The sequence below is a fragment of the Phacochoerus africanus genome, chromosome 9 (assembly GCF_016906955.1).
Source record: "Phacochoerus africanus isolate WHEZ1 chromosome 9, ROS_Pafr_v1, whole genome shotgun sequence".
Lineage (NCBI taxonomy): Eukaryota > Metazoa > Chordata > Mammalia > Artiodactyla > Suidae > Phacochoerus > Phacochoerus africanus.
The window spans coordinates 20,966,495-20,984,734 of NC_062552.1; the positions used below are offsets into that span (position 1 = coordinate 20,966,495).

Here is an 18,240-nt window from a genome sequence, read left to right on the forward strand (position 1 = left end):
TGTGACTGTGGTTGCCGAGTGGGCCTGATCCCAGGTCCCGCAGTTCCCGAGCCGCGACCAGCTGCAGAAGGAGAAAAAAGCCTTTTTGCTTTCGGGACGATTTGGTCGAGTCGTGCCCATGGTCGGCTTAGAAGGGACAACCAGAAAATCATCGTTTGAGCGTCAGAGGAGAAAAGAAAACACAGAAGTTAATTCTAAAAGGTAGTAAAAGGAGAGGACACGCTCCGGCTCAGGATGGAGTAGGGGTGTGGTAGGCGGCGGAGGGGGGCGGGTGGAGGAAGTGGACAGAACCGGATAGGCTGGACTGGCGGGCTTCCTGGGAGGGGATGCTTCCGGGGCGGGGGGAGGCTCTCTGCCCCTTTGCTTGACCTAGATTCCACCCTAATTCTCAGGGGGGAGGGAGGGTAAGGAAGAATATCAAGTGACATCGAAGAAACTCAACTCTATCCGGAGAAGTGAGCCAAGGAAGAAGGAAAACTGCCTTCTCCATCTTTGCAGTGTGGGCTTATTCCGTGAGGTGCTGATGAATCATTCTGTCGGGAGATAGCTGAACTGGGAGAGGAAGGGGGCCGCCCAAGACAGACATTGGGGCGCTGATGATACCAACAAGGGTTACAGGAAAGCTTGACCTAAATCAAAACTGTGGTGCCAAGTCTCCTTGGCTGATTGTCTCCTAGGCCTCCAGTCCCTGCCTCTGGTGGGTGTTTCGTCTTTGGTGCTTTATGGAGCCAGTTGCTTCTTCGCATTTCTCCCTGCCAGGCTCCCTTCTCTTCTTCCACCTCCTCAGCTCGTTTGCACCGGTCTCAGGTAGGGGTGCATGCCACTAGCTCCTACTGACTTATCAGAAAGGAAAATCAACACTTCAGTCTGCCAGGAGGAAGAGTAAAGAAGGGCTGCAGTTTGCCACCTATCCTTTCATGCGTTCCAGTGCACTCCATTAGCCAATCCACCGAGAGCCACAAGGGCAAGCTGTGTATATAACCTAAAAACTCTTAGTAGCTACATTTTAAAAAGTAAAAGAAAGAGATGAAACAAACTTTCATTATATATTTAACTCCAAATAACCAAAATATTATTCAAACTTAATTCATGTAAAATGTTGACAGTGAGACAGTTAACATTAAGTTAATTTGGGGTGGTTTTTTTTTTTTTTTTGCTTTTTAGGGCCTCATCTGTGACATATGGAGGTTCCCAGGTTAGGGGTCCAGTCAGAGCTACAGATGCCAGCCACAGCCACATCAAATCCCCAGCCGAGTCTGCAACCTACACCACAGCTCACAGCAATGCCAGATCCTTAACCCACTGAGCAAGGCCAGGGATGGAACCCCAACTCATGGTTCCTAGTGGGATTCGTTTTCACTGCACCATGATGGGAACTCCAACACTATTTAATTTTAAATTTTCAAAATCGTGCGTATTTTACATGCACAGCGTGCTTTAACTGGGACTATCTGGTGGCTATCGTATTGGACAGCTCAAATTTACCCCATTTTCTATGCACTGTGCTAGATCAGGGGATGGAAGAAAACCTCTGTAAGCTCGGGGTCAGTGTGGGTGCTCAGGGTGTGCGTCTTGATTGTTCATGAAGCATTAGCACCCTCAATAGACACCCCTAGTACCCTTCTAAGTATTTGTCAGTACCAATCAGCCGAATCTCTCGACTCCGAGTCCTCAGCTGGGAATAGAAGGTGTCTGTCTCCTGGAATATCAACCTCCTTTCCTGCCACAGTTGGTGGCTGGTGCCCTGGTCTGATTCTTTGTTGTGTTGAACAGTCCCGTTTACTGTCCTGGGACCCACTGATCCAGTCCTGGCCATGGTGGGAGAAAACACCCGTTTACCCTGCCACCTGTCACCGGAGAAAAACGCTGAGGAAATGGAAGTGCGCTGGTTCCGGAAGCAGTTTTCGCCTGCGGTGTTCGTGTACAAGGGCGGGCGGGAGAAGACGGAGGAGCAGATGGAGGAGTACCGGGGAAGAACAACCTTTGTAAGCGAAGATATCACCAGGGGGAACGTGGCGCTGATCATACACAATGTCACAGCCCATGACAATGGCGATTACCGATGTTATTTCCAAGAAGGCAGATCCTATGACGAGGCCATCACGAGCCTGAAGGTGGCAGGTACGTCCTTTCATTTTGCTTGGTTGCTTTCTCAGTGTGACTCTCAGGGAAAGTTTTTCTCCTCACCTCAGGCTCCCTGCAGACCTGTGGATTTTTGCCTAGAATCCTCTTTAAACAGCGAGGGTGGGTCTTCCCCTGCTCAAGGGCCCAATGCGTGTGTTTTTTGGGGTTTGTTTTTTTTTTCTGCCAAGTAGTGGGCATAGACTCTTGAGACTCACACACAGAACTTAGCTGCAGCCTTGAGCAGCAGAGAATGCTTAATCCCTGCAAATTTTTCTTATACCTTCTTAGAGATGGCTGATCATCTTTCTCAGTAATGTGTTTTAGAACTAGACATTTTTATTGTGAAATATAATACTCAGACGGAAAAACTCATAGAACACTAATGTACAGATTATTGAATTATTATGAACCATAACCCATGTAACCACTACTCAGGTTAACAAATAAAACACTGCGTTCACCTGATTGTTTAAGTTCACTAGGGCTGTCATAGCAAAATACATAGACTGAGTGGCTTAAACAGCAGAAAGGTATTTTCTCACCGTTTTGGAGGCTGGAAGTCCATGATCCAGCTGTTGGCAGGTTTGGTTTCTCCTGAGGCTTTTCTCCTTGGCTTGCAGCTGGCCACCTTCTCTCTGGGTCCTCACGTGGTCTCCTCTCTGTGTCTTCAAGTGGTCTTTCCTCTGTGGGTACCCATCCCTGATGTCTTTCTTGGTGTGTCCTAATCTTATAAGGGCACCAGCAGATTGGATTAGGGCCCACCCTAACAGCTTCATTTTAACTTAACTACCTCTGTAAAGGCCCTCTCTCCAAATACAATCACATTCTAGGATCTTGGAAGTTAAGGCTTCAACAAACGAATTTTTCAGAGACAAAATTCAGTTCAGTCCACAACATGCTGCTTCTCAAAATTCCTGTGATATCTTTGCAGCTGTACAATGAGAAATATTTATCTTTATCCTCAATAGATACTACAATTTTTTTTCCAAAGTGTTTGTACCAATATATGTGCCTACCAATCATGTATGATGCTCCGTACATTTTTCATTAAGTCCAAGGTCAACTTTTTTACATGTGATTTCGATGTTTTTTTCTTTCTAGAAAGTTCTTTTCCATGACTGTGAGGCTCTAAGACCATCTCTGACCCTTTTCATCCACCTTCCCTATTTTTTTCCTCAGCGCACAGCATCTTCTAACAGAATATGCATCTTATTTATCCTATTATGTCTTTTCCACTACAATGTAGACTTAAGGATTGTGTTCTATTTTGCTCCTGCTGTATCTTTAGAATAGAACCTGGAACCTCATAGGCACTCAACAAATATTATTGAATGAATAAATGAATCTGCTCCATCAAGCTGTAAGTAGTCATTCCATCATGCCTGAGCTATCTCTATTCTAAGCCTGAGATCTGGGTTTTTTTGTCTTTTTACCTTTTCTAGGGCCGCTCCTGAAGCATATGTAGGTTCCCAGGCTAGGGGGTCTAATTGGAGCTGTAGCCACCAGCCTACGCCAGAGCCACAGCAACACGGGATCCGAGCCATGTCTGCAAGCTACACCACAGGTCATGACAACGCCGGATCCTTAACCCCCTGATGGAGGCCAGGGATCGAACCTGCAACCTCATGGTTAAGCCATGACGGGAATTCCTGAGTTTTTTTTCTTTTTTAACCTTTGCCCATGAGCCTCTAATTAGTCTGTGCTTTTAATCATCTTTGATGCCTGCATTTGTCAGGATCAGCTAGGTTATGCTCCAATAGCAAGTAGCCCTCAAATCTTAGTAGGTTAAAACAACAAAGATCTATTTCTAACATATGAAATATATCCTTCATGAGTCTGGTGGGCTCTGCTTCACACAGACTTCCCTGGAGCTTTGCAGTTCTCCTGAAGGAAGCGAGCCCAGCACATCACTTACTGGCTCATAAAACATCTGCCTGGGAAGTGTTAACACGTTATTTATACTCCCATTTCATTGACCAAAGTAAGTCACATGGTTATGCCTAACTGTACAAGAGAGGGAAATATAAACCTGACCATGTGCCCAGGTGAACTGAAACTTTTTATGGACAGCACTGAAGTGTACCCTTTCAGGTTTTTGTTACTAGACATTCTTTTAAAATGCAAAGAGTCCATATCACAATCAGAACTAATCAAGACCTGACAACACCATCACTTATTCACAGCTATGTCTCCTGCATCTAGCAAATTGCTTGGCACCTGATAGGTAAGTGCTTAATAAATAGTTGTAAAAAATGAAGGAGTGAAATAAATGAATTGCTGAAATCAAAATCAGAATGGGGAAATTTATCCTTGGGCTCCTTCCCATCACAGACATTCATAAATTCATTCCACAAATATTTAATAAGCATCTCTTATGTTCAAGTCACTGTTCTAGAAACCAAGGATAAATCAGTAAACAAAATATATGAAGATGCTTTCTCTCATGAAACTCACATTCTGGAGGGTGCAGAGAGCAATAAGTGAAATAGTTAAATTGTATTTTATACCAGATAGTAATGAGTACTATGGAAAAAAGAAAACAAGGAAGGGGTTGAAAGTGCTAGGAGGCATGGAGGTTGGGGAAAGCGTCTCTGAAAAGATGGCCGTTGAGCAAAATCAGAAGGAAATCAGGGAGTGAACTACATTTCTGGGGCTTCCTAAGAGGATCTAGTGTGAAGTCCCATCTAGCACAGCACAGGGCTCTCGGGTTCCTGATAGGGAACCATATAGTTTATCATTCAAACTGTACAATTTTTCGAGTGACAGGAGGCACTGTAGGTAATCGAACCAGATAATAGAAATAAACAAGCACTCCCTCCCCCACCTTTTTTTTTTTTTTTTTGGCTTTTCAGGGCTGCTCCCACAGCATATGGAAGTTCCCAAGCTGGGGGCTGATTCTGAGCTGCAGCTGCTGGCCTATGCCACAGTCCCAGAAACAGCAACGGGAGATCCAAGCTGCATCTGCAAACTACCCCACAGCTCACAGCATCGCCAGATCCTTAACCCACTGAGAGAGGCCAGAGATCAAACCTGCAACCTCATGGTTCCTAGTTGGATTCGTTTCCACTGCGGCACGATCGGAACTCCTTGAGCCTGAATCCTTATGGATACTAGTCAGATTCCTTACCATTGAGCCACAAAGGAAACTCCCAGGACATCTCATTTCTTGGTAAATATTCATTTTGCCTTCTATCCCTTTCCCCAGATACAAGTTGTAGTAAGAGTGACTGACACTCTTAGTAGTAGATTATATACTAAGCCTGGTGGCCCCAGAGAGAATGAGTGAGAATTTGACAGGGCTTCAGAATAGAAGTGGCATTTAACTGGGATTTCTACGAGCTTATTGGTGTTAAGTAGGACCTCACTTCCAGTGTCAGTGTATTATAGTTTAAAAGAAATGCTTGAAAATTGGAAAAGCCTTTAAGATAATACATAAATCAATGGTATTTCACTCTGTCAGACCAGTAGAAGTGATGTTTGGAGACAGTGCCACCTTCCCAATGGGCCTCAACTATAACAGGTAGGAGACCCCATCTGTGATACTCAGAAAGGCAACTTTATATCTGATTAATACAAAATATCATTGAAGAAGGGTTTCTCCACCCCTGCGTCCTCTGTTGGCAGCAACACTGCACGGCTGACCAACATGGGTTCATGTGTGGCAGGAATTTTCCATTGTTTTCCTGTAAACATGACCCTGGCCTTGTGGGCCGCACTCTGAATTAAGTTGTATAGTAGGTTTTTTGTTGCTGTTTTGGGGCTTGGTTAATTGGCTGGCTAGTGTTGTTAGGTCTATTGTCTCATGTTTACCTTTATTGAATTCCCCCCCCAGAACGATTTGTAAGATTTCTTTCCAATGTGTCGAGTTCTTTTGACTCTTACTCCACTTCAGAATTTCTTTCAACATGCAACTATTTTATTTTTCCATCTTGAAAAGATCAAATTGAGCGGGAAGCAGTAAGACTTATGTGACTGCCTTAATTTTGTCTTTGGTATAATTTGTTGGATCATCTGAACAAAGGAATTCCTTAAAAAGAAGTTTGGATAATTGCTGGATTCCTGGGAGGTCTCTCAGGACCATGCATTTGCAGCTCGGTCATATCTGGTGTTGTCTTTTATAAAGATAGAATAAGTTAAGAAGACTTGGATTTTTTTTTTTTTAAGGGCCACGCCTTCAGCATATGGAAGTTCCCAGGTTAGGGGTTGAATCAGAGCTGCAGTCTGCAACCTACACCACAGCTCACGGCAACGCTGAATCCTTAACCCACTAAGCGAGGCCAGGACTGGAAGAGGCCAGGGCTGGAACACACATCCTCATGGATACTAGTCAGATTCTTAACCCACTGAGCTGGCAATAAGGAGGTGATATTGTTATCTTAAGGACCCCAGGAGCATCCAGATCTAATAGGTGGATACTGTCAGGGGACTCTAAGAAAATTACCTAATGACTGAGCCCCAGAAAGGTACACGTTTCTGAATTGGGGTAAGAGTTGGCTTTGCACGCTAGCTCTGTCCATTCTCCCCCAAACCAGTAGCTCCTTGTGATTATCAGCTAGCTGTGGTGATGTGAAACCCTACACCAGAAGAGGGACAGTGTCTTGAGGTCAAAAATTTCTTAAGATTCTGCCAGCCTGGCAGGTTTCTGTCCTTATTGCCTTAACCTAGAACTTCAGGAATTCAAAGCTATTAAGTTCTCCCAAGGCAGAAAGGAAAATCTCCAACCTACTTGTTTCTGGTCACAGTAGAAACACCCAACCAGAAGTGAGAAAATTAAAATCTCTAGCTGAATGAATCAATCAAGAAACATTTATTAGGAGGCAGAGAGATGCTTGCTCCTGTAACAGGGTCTGTCAGTGGAGCACAAAGAAAAGTGCAATTGTAGGAATTCCCTTTGCGGCTCAGTGGTTAACGAATCGGACCAGGAGCCATGAGGTTGCAGGTTCGATCCCTGGCCTTGCTCAGTGGGTTAAGGATCCAGCAGAGCTGTGAGCTGTGGTGTGGGTTGCAGACTCGGCTCTGGCGTAGGCCGGCAGCTACAGCTCCGATTAGGCCCCCTAGCCTGGGAACCTCCACATGCCTTGGGAGCGGCCCTAGAAATGGCAAAAAAGAAAGAAAGAAAGAAAGAAAGAAAAGAAAAGTGCAACTGTAATCCTGCCCAACCCCCAGCTCAAAGATTGCACAATTTTTTAGCCATGTTGGTCTCCTGGTGTTCTCCAAGGTCACTGTTTTCTTTCCTCCTTTCCTCCTTACTTTCTCCTCCCTCTTTTCATTCCTTTCTTTCTCCTTTCTCAGAAGAGAGTGCCTGGAATATGCATAATCAGTTTCTCTGGACACTGTACTCTTGCTTTCTCCTCCCTTCCCTTGGCTCTCGTCACTAAGAGCTGATCTTCTAAGACACTGGCTAAGATACCATTACCCCTTGAGCTGAGCCCTGGTCTCTCTCCCCAGGCCTGGGCTCTAAGCCCATTATTGAAATGAAGGGCCATGAAGATGGAAGCATCCGGCTGGAGTGCACATCTACAGGATGGTACCCACAACCCCACGCGGTGTGGAGGGACCCTTATGGTGAGATCATGCCCTCCCTGGACGAGGCTTACCCTGCAAATGCAGATGGCCTCTTCCTGGTCACCTTGGCTGTGATCATCAGGGACCACTCTGTGAGGAACGTGTCCTGCTCCATCAACAACACCCTGCTCAACCAGGAGAAGGAAACTGTGATTTTCATTCCAGGTTAGTCCCCCGCTCTCTGGAGGCTCACCTCATGGAGGCAGGATCCTCAGCCGACAGATGGGAGCCCAGCATGGGGATGGGGAGGTGGGGTGGGTGGAAGGGTCTTGGGCCCTGAAGAGCTGGAGAATGCAGCCGAGCCAAGGCCTCGATTCTTAACACAAGAGGAAAATCAAATCGTATCAAAACACAGGAGTAGAAAGCCTCTTCTCTGAGGGTAAATCTGATCCCCCCCCCCCCCGCCCCCGTTATGGTTCTTATCCTGCAGCAATTTTCTTTCTTTTTTTTTTTTTCTTAAGATTTTAACAATAACTTTTATTTTCACTTTATTAGATTATATAACATTGATGATCAAGAATTTTAATAATTTTGCTTGACCTGCAGCAATTTTCAAACATCTGGAACAATCATAAAACAATGGACAGTGGTATGGGCAGGTGGTGTCTGTTGAAACCCTTCCTTCCTGCTCAGGAGATTTCCCAAGGGCCCGAGCTGGAAAAATTCTCTGACTATAGATATTCCCATAAATTTATTAAACAAATACTTAACAAGCATCTCCTATGTTCAAGACACTGTTCTAGAAACCAAAGATAATAATAAACAACATACATGAAGATACCTGCCCTCATTATAGCCAGTGTAGGCAGGAAATGAAATCATTCATTAAAACAGGGAGTGAAATAAATTGTGGATTATATCAGATGGTGATAAGTACTGTAGAAAAAATAATAATGGAGGAAGGGGTAGGGCGCATTAGGGGCATAAGGCAGTTTTAATTGTAAATGGGATGATCACGGAGGGCTTCATGGAAAGCAAGGAGTGAGCCATGCAGGTGTTTGAGGACTGAGCAAGCCAAGTGGCAGGAACAGCATGTGCAAAGCATTGAGGCCGGAGCATAGCTGGCAGTTTCAAGGACCCCACCCCACCCACACATACACACTGAGAGGCAGGTGTGGCTGGAATGGACTGAATGCAGGGAGAGTTGGAAGAGAAATTCATTCATAGAGGCAACAGGTCCAGATCACACAGGGCCACAAATGGACTTAGGCTTTTAGTTTGCGTGAGATAGGAAACATTGCAGCATTTTGAGTAAAGAAATAACATGATCTCACTTCGGCTGCTGTGCTGAGGACCACAGAGGGTACGGGCAGAAGCAAGGAGGAGGGCATTGCAGTATTCCAGGCAAGAAGGGATGGTGGCTGTACTGATTCAGTATGGCTGGTTAGGTCTCAGTCACCCTGTCCCCTACCCACGGTGACTCCAGGTGTAACTGTTTTCTTTTTGTTTGCTGGGCCCCTGACCCTGGCGATCACTGTGGGGTGAGCCAGTGCAGAGCCAAAGTCTCTTTCCCTAACTGGGGTGTCTGAGAGAGGGGCTTTCACCCTGGAGGTCCTTTTTCTCACTAAATGGAACATTTTGGGGGTTCCCTTTTCAGATTCCTTTACTCCCAGCACATCTCCCTGGATGGTGGCCCTGACTGTCGTCCTGCCTTCTCTGCTTCTTTTTGTCTCTGCGACCATCTGTCTCATCAAGAAACTCCATAGGGAAAAAGAGATTCCGTCGGTACAAAAGGAGGTTGAAAATGAAGAGAAAGAAATTGCACGTAAGGAACTAGGGAAAGATTGTGTGGAAAAAGAGAAAGAACATCAAAAAAAAGGTAAAAGAGTAGGAAGACAGTTCACTGTCATACAGAAGACACAGCTCAGGCAGCTAGGAGCCTGGGTAACAGAGAGAGGAAATGATTAAAGGCCCCAGCAAGGGCTTGAAACTCCTGTCCTACTAATGAATCCTTCCCACCTTGCTTTCTTCCATTCTGCCAATGTTGCATCCATTCACCTGGCTACATATAGCCCTATGCTGTTGAACAAAAGCAAACATGAATAAGTACAGCTACTATCCAGCCACCTGGTCATATAACATTTCTGGTATCTTGACAATTCCCTAGGTAGCTGGGGTGGGGTGGGGAGGGATAACATTCATAGAAAGGGCCAGCTTTTCATCATTTAGGACAAACACAAATTCTCTTAGTTCTCTTGAGGACATTCATTTGGTTCTGTTTCTTTTTCAGAGCAACTTCAAGAAGAATTGCGTAAGTTTGACATTTCCTGAACTAACCCCTGCATGATTTGTATTCCGCTCGGTTAGCCATTATCTCATGAAGCTCACTTCTCTGCCTGTCCCGTTGCAGGATGGAGAAGAAGTCTCCTACATGCGGGTGAGCGCCTCAGACATTCCCTCAGATCCTGAGCTTTCGCCCCACCAGCCAGCCAACAGGACACATTAGAGCAGATGAACAAGGGGGCCCAAGGCTGGCTGCGTGGAGGGTTCATGAGCAGCATCCCACCCAAAGCTGGATCCTACCTCTGCTGCCAGAATCCCTACAGCTCTTACCCAGCTCTATAGCTTACTTCCCACCATCCTTTCTTCTTTAGAACAATTACATCCATGACTATCAAAGGTCTACCATATATAGTAGACCTTTGGCCAGATTACATTTTAATAGCCATTGCTCTTTGGATCTTGGATTAAGCTGAAAGAAGACAATACTGGCTTAGGTATTTACAACCTGGGAGATGGTGTATTCTAAACAGTGAAAGTGGAAGCCATTAATTCCCAGGCCCATCTCAGGGATGTACCAGCAGGTGACAGAAATGCCTTCTTGCTCAAAGAGAACACGAACACTCTGTATCTAGCCTGTCAGGGGAGGGGATCTGGGCAAGCGACAGAGCACGGGGTCCAATTGCCTGGTCCTAATGAGCACTGGGGTCCAATTGCCTGGTCCTAATGAGCACTGAGTTTTGTGATTTGTCCTTCTGCTGAAAAGCATCAGAGAATCCAGGTTCTACAAGATCCCATGGCACTTGGACCTTCCTCTTTTGAATTTCAGAATGATCATAGTCAGACGTATCCACTTCTAACACAAAATCATTGTGTTTAAATGATTTTCTTTTTCTCCAAGTAGACTGATTAAGTAATAGTAACTGCAGATGGGAGAGACCTGCAGAATGTTGGGGATCTGAAGCCTTTCTTATATCCCGAGAGGTCATAGCTGCAGACTTTAGACCCACGTCATTATTTCTTTTTGTCTTTTTTTTTTTTTTTTTTTTTGCCATTTCTTGGGCTGCTCCCTGTGGCATATGGAGGTTCCCAGGCTAGGGGTCGAATCGAAGCTGTAGCCACCAGCCTACACCAGAGCCACAGCAATGCGGGATCCAAGCCACGTCTTCGACTCACACCACAGCTCACGGCAATGCCAGATCCTTAACCCACTGAGCAAGCCCAGGGATCAAACCTGCAACCTCATGGTTCCTAGTCGGATTTGTTAACCACTGAGCCATGACGGGAACTCCTAGACCCATGTTATTAAAGCAAAGCCTGCCTTTTGTCACGCATACTTCTCAGGCAACAGGTTGACTTTGGGGGACATTACCCTTCTCTACCCTTTGAAGGGTGCCTTTGTTAGTCATTTAAGTCAGTTGTCACCTGGTTAAACTGGAAGAACACTGAGGACCAGTGTAGGGACCCTTGATCACCCTTATATGTGTAGGGAGAAATTCGCCTTAATGGCCTAATTGGGAGAGGGGGAGCGGGATAGGACCTCTTTCCTAGTTTAAGCCAAGTGGGAAAGTTTTTAACTAAAGAGAGTCCCAGAGATCATATATTGAATAGAAAAAGGACATATCTGAGAAAGATGAGAGAAAGCGGAAGCTGTTTATTTCAGCTCATTGGCTACCCTTTCTATATGTCTTAGAGCCCCAGTTTTCCTCTACCTGAGGCTGTGTTCCTGCCACTCAAGAGGTAGAAGTACAGCCTTAGTAATTCCCTCTTTGAGCTGCTTAGGACTCAGGATCAGGGGCCTTCATGGACAAGCAGATTTTGGGGCACCAGGGACCATAATCTCCCAGGACCCCAGGCCTAAACCTGAGATTTCCTCTGCAGCGGATGTGGTCCTGGACCCAGACACCGCCCATCCCGAGCTCTTCCTGTCAGAGGACCGGAGAAGGGTGAGGCGGGGCCCCTCCAGGCAGAGCGTGCCTGACAACCCGGAGAGGTTTGACTGTCAGCCTTGCGTCCTGGGCCTAGAGAGCTTCTCCTCAGGGAGACATTACTGGGAGGTGGAGGTTGAAAACGTGATGGTGTGGGCTGTGGGGGTTTGTAGAAACAGTGTTGAGAGGAAAGGAGAGATCCTACTGCTTCCTCAGAATGGCTTCTGGACCCTGGAGATGTTTGGGAACCAGTACCGTGCCCTGTCCTCCCCTGAGAAGATTGTCCCCTTGAAAGAACGCCTTCACCGAGTGGGCGTCTTCCTGGACTATGAAGCTGGAGATGTGTCCTTCTATAACATGAGGGACAGGTCGCACATCTATACCTGTCCCCGTTCGCCCTTCTCTGAGCCCCTGAGGCCCTTCTTGAGGCTGGGGTCTGATGACAGCCCCCTCTTTATCTGTCCAGCATTTACAGGCGCCCAGGGGGTCACGGTGCCTGAGGGCGGCCTGGTCCTTCACAGGGCAGAGACCCACCACAGCCTCTGGGACCAATTCCCTGGTCTCAGAGCCAAGTAGAGAAGCCCAGGCCACCTCTACTATCACAGCGTAGCGTCCCCTGGAGGAGAACCACCCTCCTTCCTTCTGGTCATGGAAGAGAATCTCCTCCAGAGGTCCCCTGGACATCTACAAGCTCCAGCTCCATGTCTCCCTCATGAGGCTGTTGCTCTAATAAGTCACTTGCATGTAACCACGGGGCAGGGTCCAGTCTCAGGAACACTAGTACTGCCACATGTCTGCCAATCAAGAAGCATGTGACAGGCAGAAAACTGGCTGCTTTAGCATCAGAGGGACACAGTCAGCCTGCTATGGAGTTGGCATCAGATATGTGGATTTGGGGTGAGAGCAACACGACAATCAGGATGTAAGAGGGGAAGGGGAAACCACGCAGGGAGGTCAGAGATGGAGGAGGTAAGACCAGAGAGGTGGATCAAGGCGATGGATGTGGTTGTGCCCCATCATGACAGCATAGGGGTCCCAGGAGCTATTGGTCCACTTCCAACCCATCCCCAAGATTTCCAGAGCACACAGTAAAGTTCCTCAGGCCTAGATCTGGGATGGGGAAGGATGAAGGATGAAGATGCATCTGAGCCTGGCCTGGCTCGGGTATCCCCACCATAAACAAGGCATCTGTACGTAGTTACGGAGTGGGCCAAGGTTTAAGGTCCCAGCTGAACAGGTAAGCATTGGACCAAGTGGATTTCAAGGTCAGGTTCAGTGGAGAGAACAATGCTTTCCAGCTTTTGGGCCTCAGGATGCCTTTAGATACTTAAAAATTATTGAGGACCCTAGAGAGCTTTTGCTCATTTGGCTTATATCTATCAATATTTGTGGCATTAGTGATTGAAACGAAGAAATTTTTTAATGTATTTATTAATTTATATTACAATAGCAACACACCAATTTTAGGTTAATATAGAAAAACGTGTTTCACGAAAAAAAACTTGTTTCCAATGCAAAATAAATTTGAGAAGTGTGGTATTCTTTAATGTTTTTTTTCAAATCTAATAATGTCTGGCTTCTAGAAGGTGGCTAGATCCTCACATTTACCTCTGTATTCAATGTTGGGATATCACAGGCCATGGAGACTCTAGAAAAAGCCACTGTACACTAGTGAAAGGAGAGCAAAAATGACAAATAATGTCTCAGTAATATTATTATGGACTAATATTAACCTTGCAGGCTCCTTGAAAGTATACCAAGAACTCCCCAGAAATCTTCAAAACATCTTTTGAGAACCAGGATAGAGGATCCTGGAATTGAGTTAGGCATCTAAGATGATGGCTTAAATGGTAATATGTTGGATTTTACATAATTCAGCCATCTATTTGTAAAACTTGCCTAAAAAATCAAAAAGATATTTTAAAAGCTCAAAATTGTATTACTGTAATGGACATGTTCTGGAAAGACCAGGAACACTGAAATGGGTGATTTATTGAGATAGAAGACTGGGTTATTAATATGTATGTGCATGTTTTTTTTATTTTTGGTACTGTTGATATAATACTATTTGAACAGTTTTTTTTTTTTTAATTTTCTAATAGCATATGGGAGTTCCTGCAGCAATGTGGGGGTTCCCAGGCTAGGGGTCGAATCAGAGCTGTAGCTGCTGGCCCACACCACAGCCATAGCAATGTGGGATCTGAGCCACGCCACATCTATGACCTACACCATAGCTCACAGCAATGTCATATCCTTAACCCACTGAGCAGGACAAGGGATCGAACCCAGGTCCTCATGGATATTAGTCGAGTTCATTAACTGCTGAGCCATGGCGGGAACTCCAATATTTGAACAGTTTTGACTAAAAGCACCAGACTGCAAGTCAGGAAACAAGTGTTCCTAATAACTGCTTATATTAACATCAGGCAAGTTACAACTTTTCAGTGTTTCAATATTCTGTAAAGTAAGGCTTTAAGTGGGTTTGCATATCTTTTATTATAGTTTACAAAACACTTTCGTTTATGCACCATCCTTGCTTTCTCACAGCAAATATATTGATCTCCATTTCTGAGTGAAATAGTGAGGTCTAGCAAGTTCAAATGATTTTTGTTGTTGCCCAAGAAAAATACAGTTATCACTCATACTTTTTTTTGATAAATCATGCCTCATTTTTAAGGTGCCTTCTAAACCTAAGGTTCAAATGCTTTAAGTATTTGTTGAAAACTAGCTATGAACCCAGTGTATAAAATAGTATAGTCACTGTATAAAATAGTATAAATCTTGGTTCCTACCTTTCTTTATGCAGTCTTTTATTCATATCTTATTTGTTCACACTCAACAAACTTAGTACCTTTAAGTTGCCAACCACGTGCACACAGTCAGTTGTGCTGTGAAGCAAATAAACAGGGTGATATTGTGGAGAGGACTGCGTGGGGCCCAAGGAGGACTACTTTAGCTGGCAAAGTTAGGGTGGGTTTCCTGGAGGAGATAAGACTTTTTTCTGAGACTTGAGGACTAAGAAAGAACCAGCCCCATGAGGCAGTGAGAACATTGTGCACACAAGCCCCAAAGCAGAAATAAACTAGTTGAAGGAACATAAACCTCTGCAGTTGGACAGAGGTTGCAAATGGGAAGGCAGGAACTTAAGTAGAAAGCAAACCATCTGGGGCCTCAGAACAAAGTTCTGAGTATCACACAAAAGCAGATTCTTACTGAAAACCAAACCTTCAATGAACAAGAAATGTCTGGAGTCACCCAAGTGTTATTTTTTGGTTGTTTTGTTTTGTTTTGTTTTTCTTGTTAGGGCTGCACCTGCGGCATATGGAAGTTCCCAGGTTAAGGGTCAAATTGAAGCGACAGCTGCCAGCCGATGCCACAGCCGCAGCCGCTGCCGCAGCAACACTGGATGCTGGATCTGAGGCGCATCTGCGATCTACACTGCAGCTTGGGGCAACACCAGATCTTTAACCCGCTGGGCAAGGCCAGGCATCCGATCCTTACAGATACTATGTTGGGTTCTTAATCCACTGAGCCACAGTGGGAACTCCCAAGCATTAACTTTTATTTCCTTTTCCCAGAAGAATTACTCCTTCTTAACAGCATGGGGAATTAAATGTTCTAGAATTTCCTTTCTCCTGGGCTTGGGGGCTGGGAGTGAGGTGGAACAGATTATGGAAAAATGGAGAATGGCTCACAGGGACTCTTCCTCTTTGGGTGTCACCAGTCAGGCCTGGGATAGTACTCCCTGCCCCCTCAGGGGCTGAGAGCCACAGTATCTGTGATCTTCTTGACTTTGACTGTGCCTTAGATCAACCCCAACAGGAGTGGGGGGGAAGAATTCTGAATCAAGACCTTCCAGCAGAAGTCTTTCAGATTTTCAGCACCCTGGATTAAAAATTAAAAGGTTCATCTTTTACCTCCAGTGGGCTGGGAGTTATCATCAGTGGTTATTGGGCAGTAGTTTCCTTGGTGGTTAATCTTGCTACCTTTCCTTCCCTGTGTGGGAGAAAGTAGGCTGGGCCATGTAAGGAGAAGGGTGGGGAAACTGGAAGTTAGGTCACATTCTGCCATAATTAGAAGTTTTCCCAACTTTAGGAAAGTGAAATTTACATAGTCCTGAACTCATAAAGAGCTTTCCTTAATCACATAACCATTGGCACAGGCCTGACAGGAAACAGCCAGGTATATTCCTGCAAGGCCAGCTCACATGGTCGTTTCTTCTTCTCCCCATCATCCCTAATGTTTGGCTCCACACCAACCCTATTATACCATAAAGCTCAAGGATTTGTAGAATTATCCCAGACCTTTCAATTACGGTTGCTAAGCGAACTTAGAGGACTTTGGCATCAGACTGAGTCATAAGTAATCTAATACAGATACAGTGTGCATGTACAATTATCAATAGATAAGCTAACATTTATATTCAAGCAGTCTCTTGTAAGTATAAATCAAGACACCTATAGCTTATTCTTATAGTCATCCGACAATCATAGAATGTTAGTCAGGAGCCAAGCACTGTGCTATGATTTGAAGAAAATAACAGTGAATAAGTCAGATGACAGGCATAGAGTATCGCCAACCCAGGAAGCACACCCAACCTTCAATGGCCATACTTTCTATTGAGGTTTCCTTAGGTTAGGCATGATCGATTGAATCATTGACCACATAGTGACTGAACTCAATCTCCAGCCACCTCTTTCTTCCTGAGTCAAGCTGACATTATATAGTCTAAATCCTCTACCCTTAATCATTGGACTTTCTGGCTTGGTGACTCACCATGAATCATCCCCATTAGAATAAACTAGCTGGTGCAATCCAAGCTTACCAGGAATAACACAACACTCTTTTTCACACTAACATGCAAGCCATGATAATGACCATACACCTCCCTCTCTTGGCTAACTGCAGGATTTGCTGCTTTTGGACCAAGGACAATTTTAGCTCACTCTGTTCCTCCATTCCCAATAAAAATTATTGGAATATTCAGTCATAAAACAGTCCCCTGCTTTCTGACAGCTTTCATCCAGGGCAAACCCTTCTTTCTTCAAAGCTTCCCCAAATCACCCAACACAAACCTAAACCTAGAAGTTCCTCACAACACCCTCTCATTGAAGCTCTCCCCGCCTCTCAACCCCCTTGGTGTGTGGAATCCATGCTACTGTAACAAGTACAAACAAATCCACCTTGGCTGACTATAGGTAGGCTTTGGCTGGTAGCCTTCAACATGTCACAAGCAAGTCAGAACCTCACTGTCAACCTCCAGTGATCATTCCTGTCCATCCCAAATTTGGCCCCAGACTTTCAGTTCCCCAGATACAGGGCAGTCTCTCCGTATCAAAGGCCAAGAGGAACTTCCTACAAACTTCTCAGAAGAAAAATTGAAACAAAGAATATTCTTTGTTCACGATTTATTGATACTTTTTCAGTAATCAAGTATTCACAGAAGGGAACAGTCACTCCATTGTGTTTCATGCACACATTCATCCTCCTTCCCACAACTTGAACTCAAATCTTAACTGGTTTAGTTCTGTTTATTTTCCAAAGAAACTCATAAAAGAACTTGGAGAATTCTGATCTTTCCTCCATTGATCTGTAAACAAGGCTGCATATCTCCCATAAAACCCCTCTGTTACTGCAGAATGGAAAAAGTAGAATCGTGCCGTCAACAGCTCTTCATTTCAATGGGACTCTGAATCAATCTACTTCCCAGGGATTCAAAGCTGCAGGGTGCACAAAATGAAAAATACTGAAACAGCACTTTGCTGATGAGAATGAAGAGATGGGAGATGGTACATTGCCTTAACAGTCTCCTTAGGAGACAGAGAGGTCTCTTGGAAAGTGACTACAAGATTAGCTAACCCATTTCTCCTTCCCCAAGAAACGTAAAAGCGTAAAAGCGCACTTATCTGTAGCTAATAATTAAGGAAGAAGTTGTTATGAGGGGTGGGGGTGGGGGAGGAGGGTGTCATGGGGGGCCAGTAGGCTGGGAGCGGAGACCAGGGGACAGATAGAAAAATGTCTCCTCCTGAGGACTCCTGACAGTTCCTACCATGGTGTCTCATTTCTTTGGAGAAAAAGAGATGCCTTCGAATAGCTCACATTCTCTGACTCTCAGTCTCCCCTCTTTCCCTCTCTCTCTCCTTCTCTCCCCCTCGATGGTCTCCTGCATATACTTCCTATAGGTATTCACCGAAAAGATCCTCAGCCAGTGAGGAATTGGGTTGTGGATAGAGATTTCTGTTTTCTCATCCCTAGTGATCACTCTGAAGAGTTTCCAGTTTTATATAATCTCTCAGAGAGTCCCTAGCAAAACTGAGCCCCAGGGGGCCACAGCAGTAATCCAGGTGTCATCACACTCTACTAGCTCTTCTCTGTCTCATTTCCTCATTTCCCCACCGCATTT

At 45.1% G+C, this 18,240-nt stretch overlaps 1 protein-coding gene across 3 annotated transcripts; it reads left to right on the plus strand.

The window, feature by feature from the left end:
• Window positions 1-122: 122 nt before the first annotated feature.
• On the plus strand, window positions 123-12,526 carry LOC125136155 (butyrophilin subfamily 2 member A2-like). Of its 3 annotated transcripts, XM_047796849.1 has the most exons (9): window positions 130-201; window positions 678-807; window positions 1,774-2,121; window positions 7,573-7,854; window positions 9,287-9,454; window positions 9,920-9,940; window positions 10,040-10,066; window positions 11,791-11,855; window positions 12,054-12,526. In XM_047796849.1, the coding sequence occupies exons 2-9, from the start codon at window positions 723-725 to the stop codon at window positions 12,411-12,413; spliced, it is 1,356 nt and encodes a 451-aa protein (XP_047652805.1). In that variant the 5' UTR covers window positions 130-201; window positions 678-722; the 3' UTR covers window positions 12,414-12,526. The 3 variants fall into 3 exon arrangements, with proteins under 3 accessions (XP_047652804.1, XP_047652805.1, XP_047652803.1); XM_047796847.1 differs by having other exon boundaries at window positions 11,791-12,526; XM_047796848.1 differs by lacking the exon at window positions 678-807 and having other exon boundaries at window positions 123-201; window positions 11,791-12,526.
• Window positions 12,527-18,240: the final 5,714 nt, after the last annotated feature.

Excerpts from the sequence above, each read along its gene's own strand:
- LOC125136155 (XM_047796847.1), top strand. The coding sequence starts at position 723 with ATGGAGCCAGTTGCTTCTTCGCATTTCTCCCTGCCAGGCTCCCTTCTC. Across the intron at positions 808-1,773 it reads CTCGTTTGCACCGGTCTCAG|TCCCGTTTACTGTCCTGGGA; the intron begins GTAGGGGTGCAT and ends TGTGTTGAACAG. Across the intron at positions 7,855-9,286 it reads AACTGTGATTTTCATTCCAG|ATTCCTTTACTCCCAGCACA; the intron begins GTTAGTCCCCCG and ends TTCCCTTTTCAG.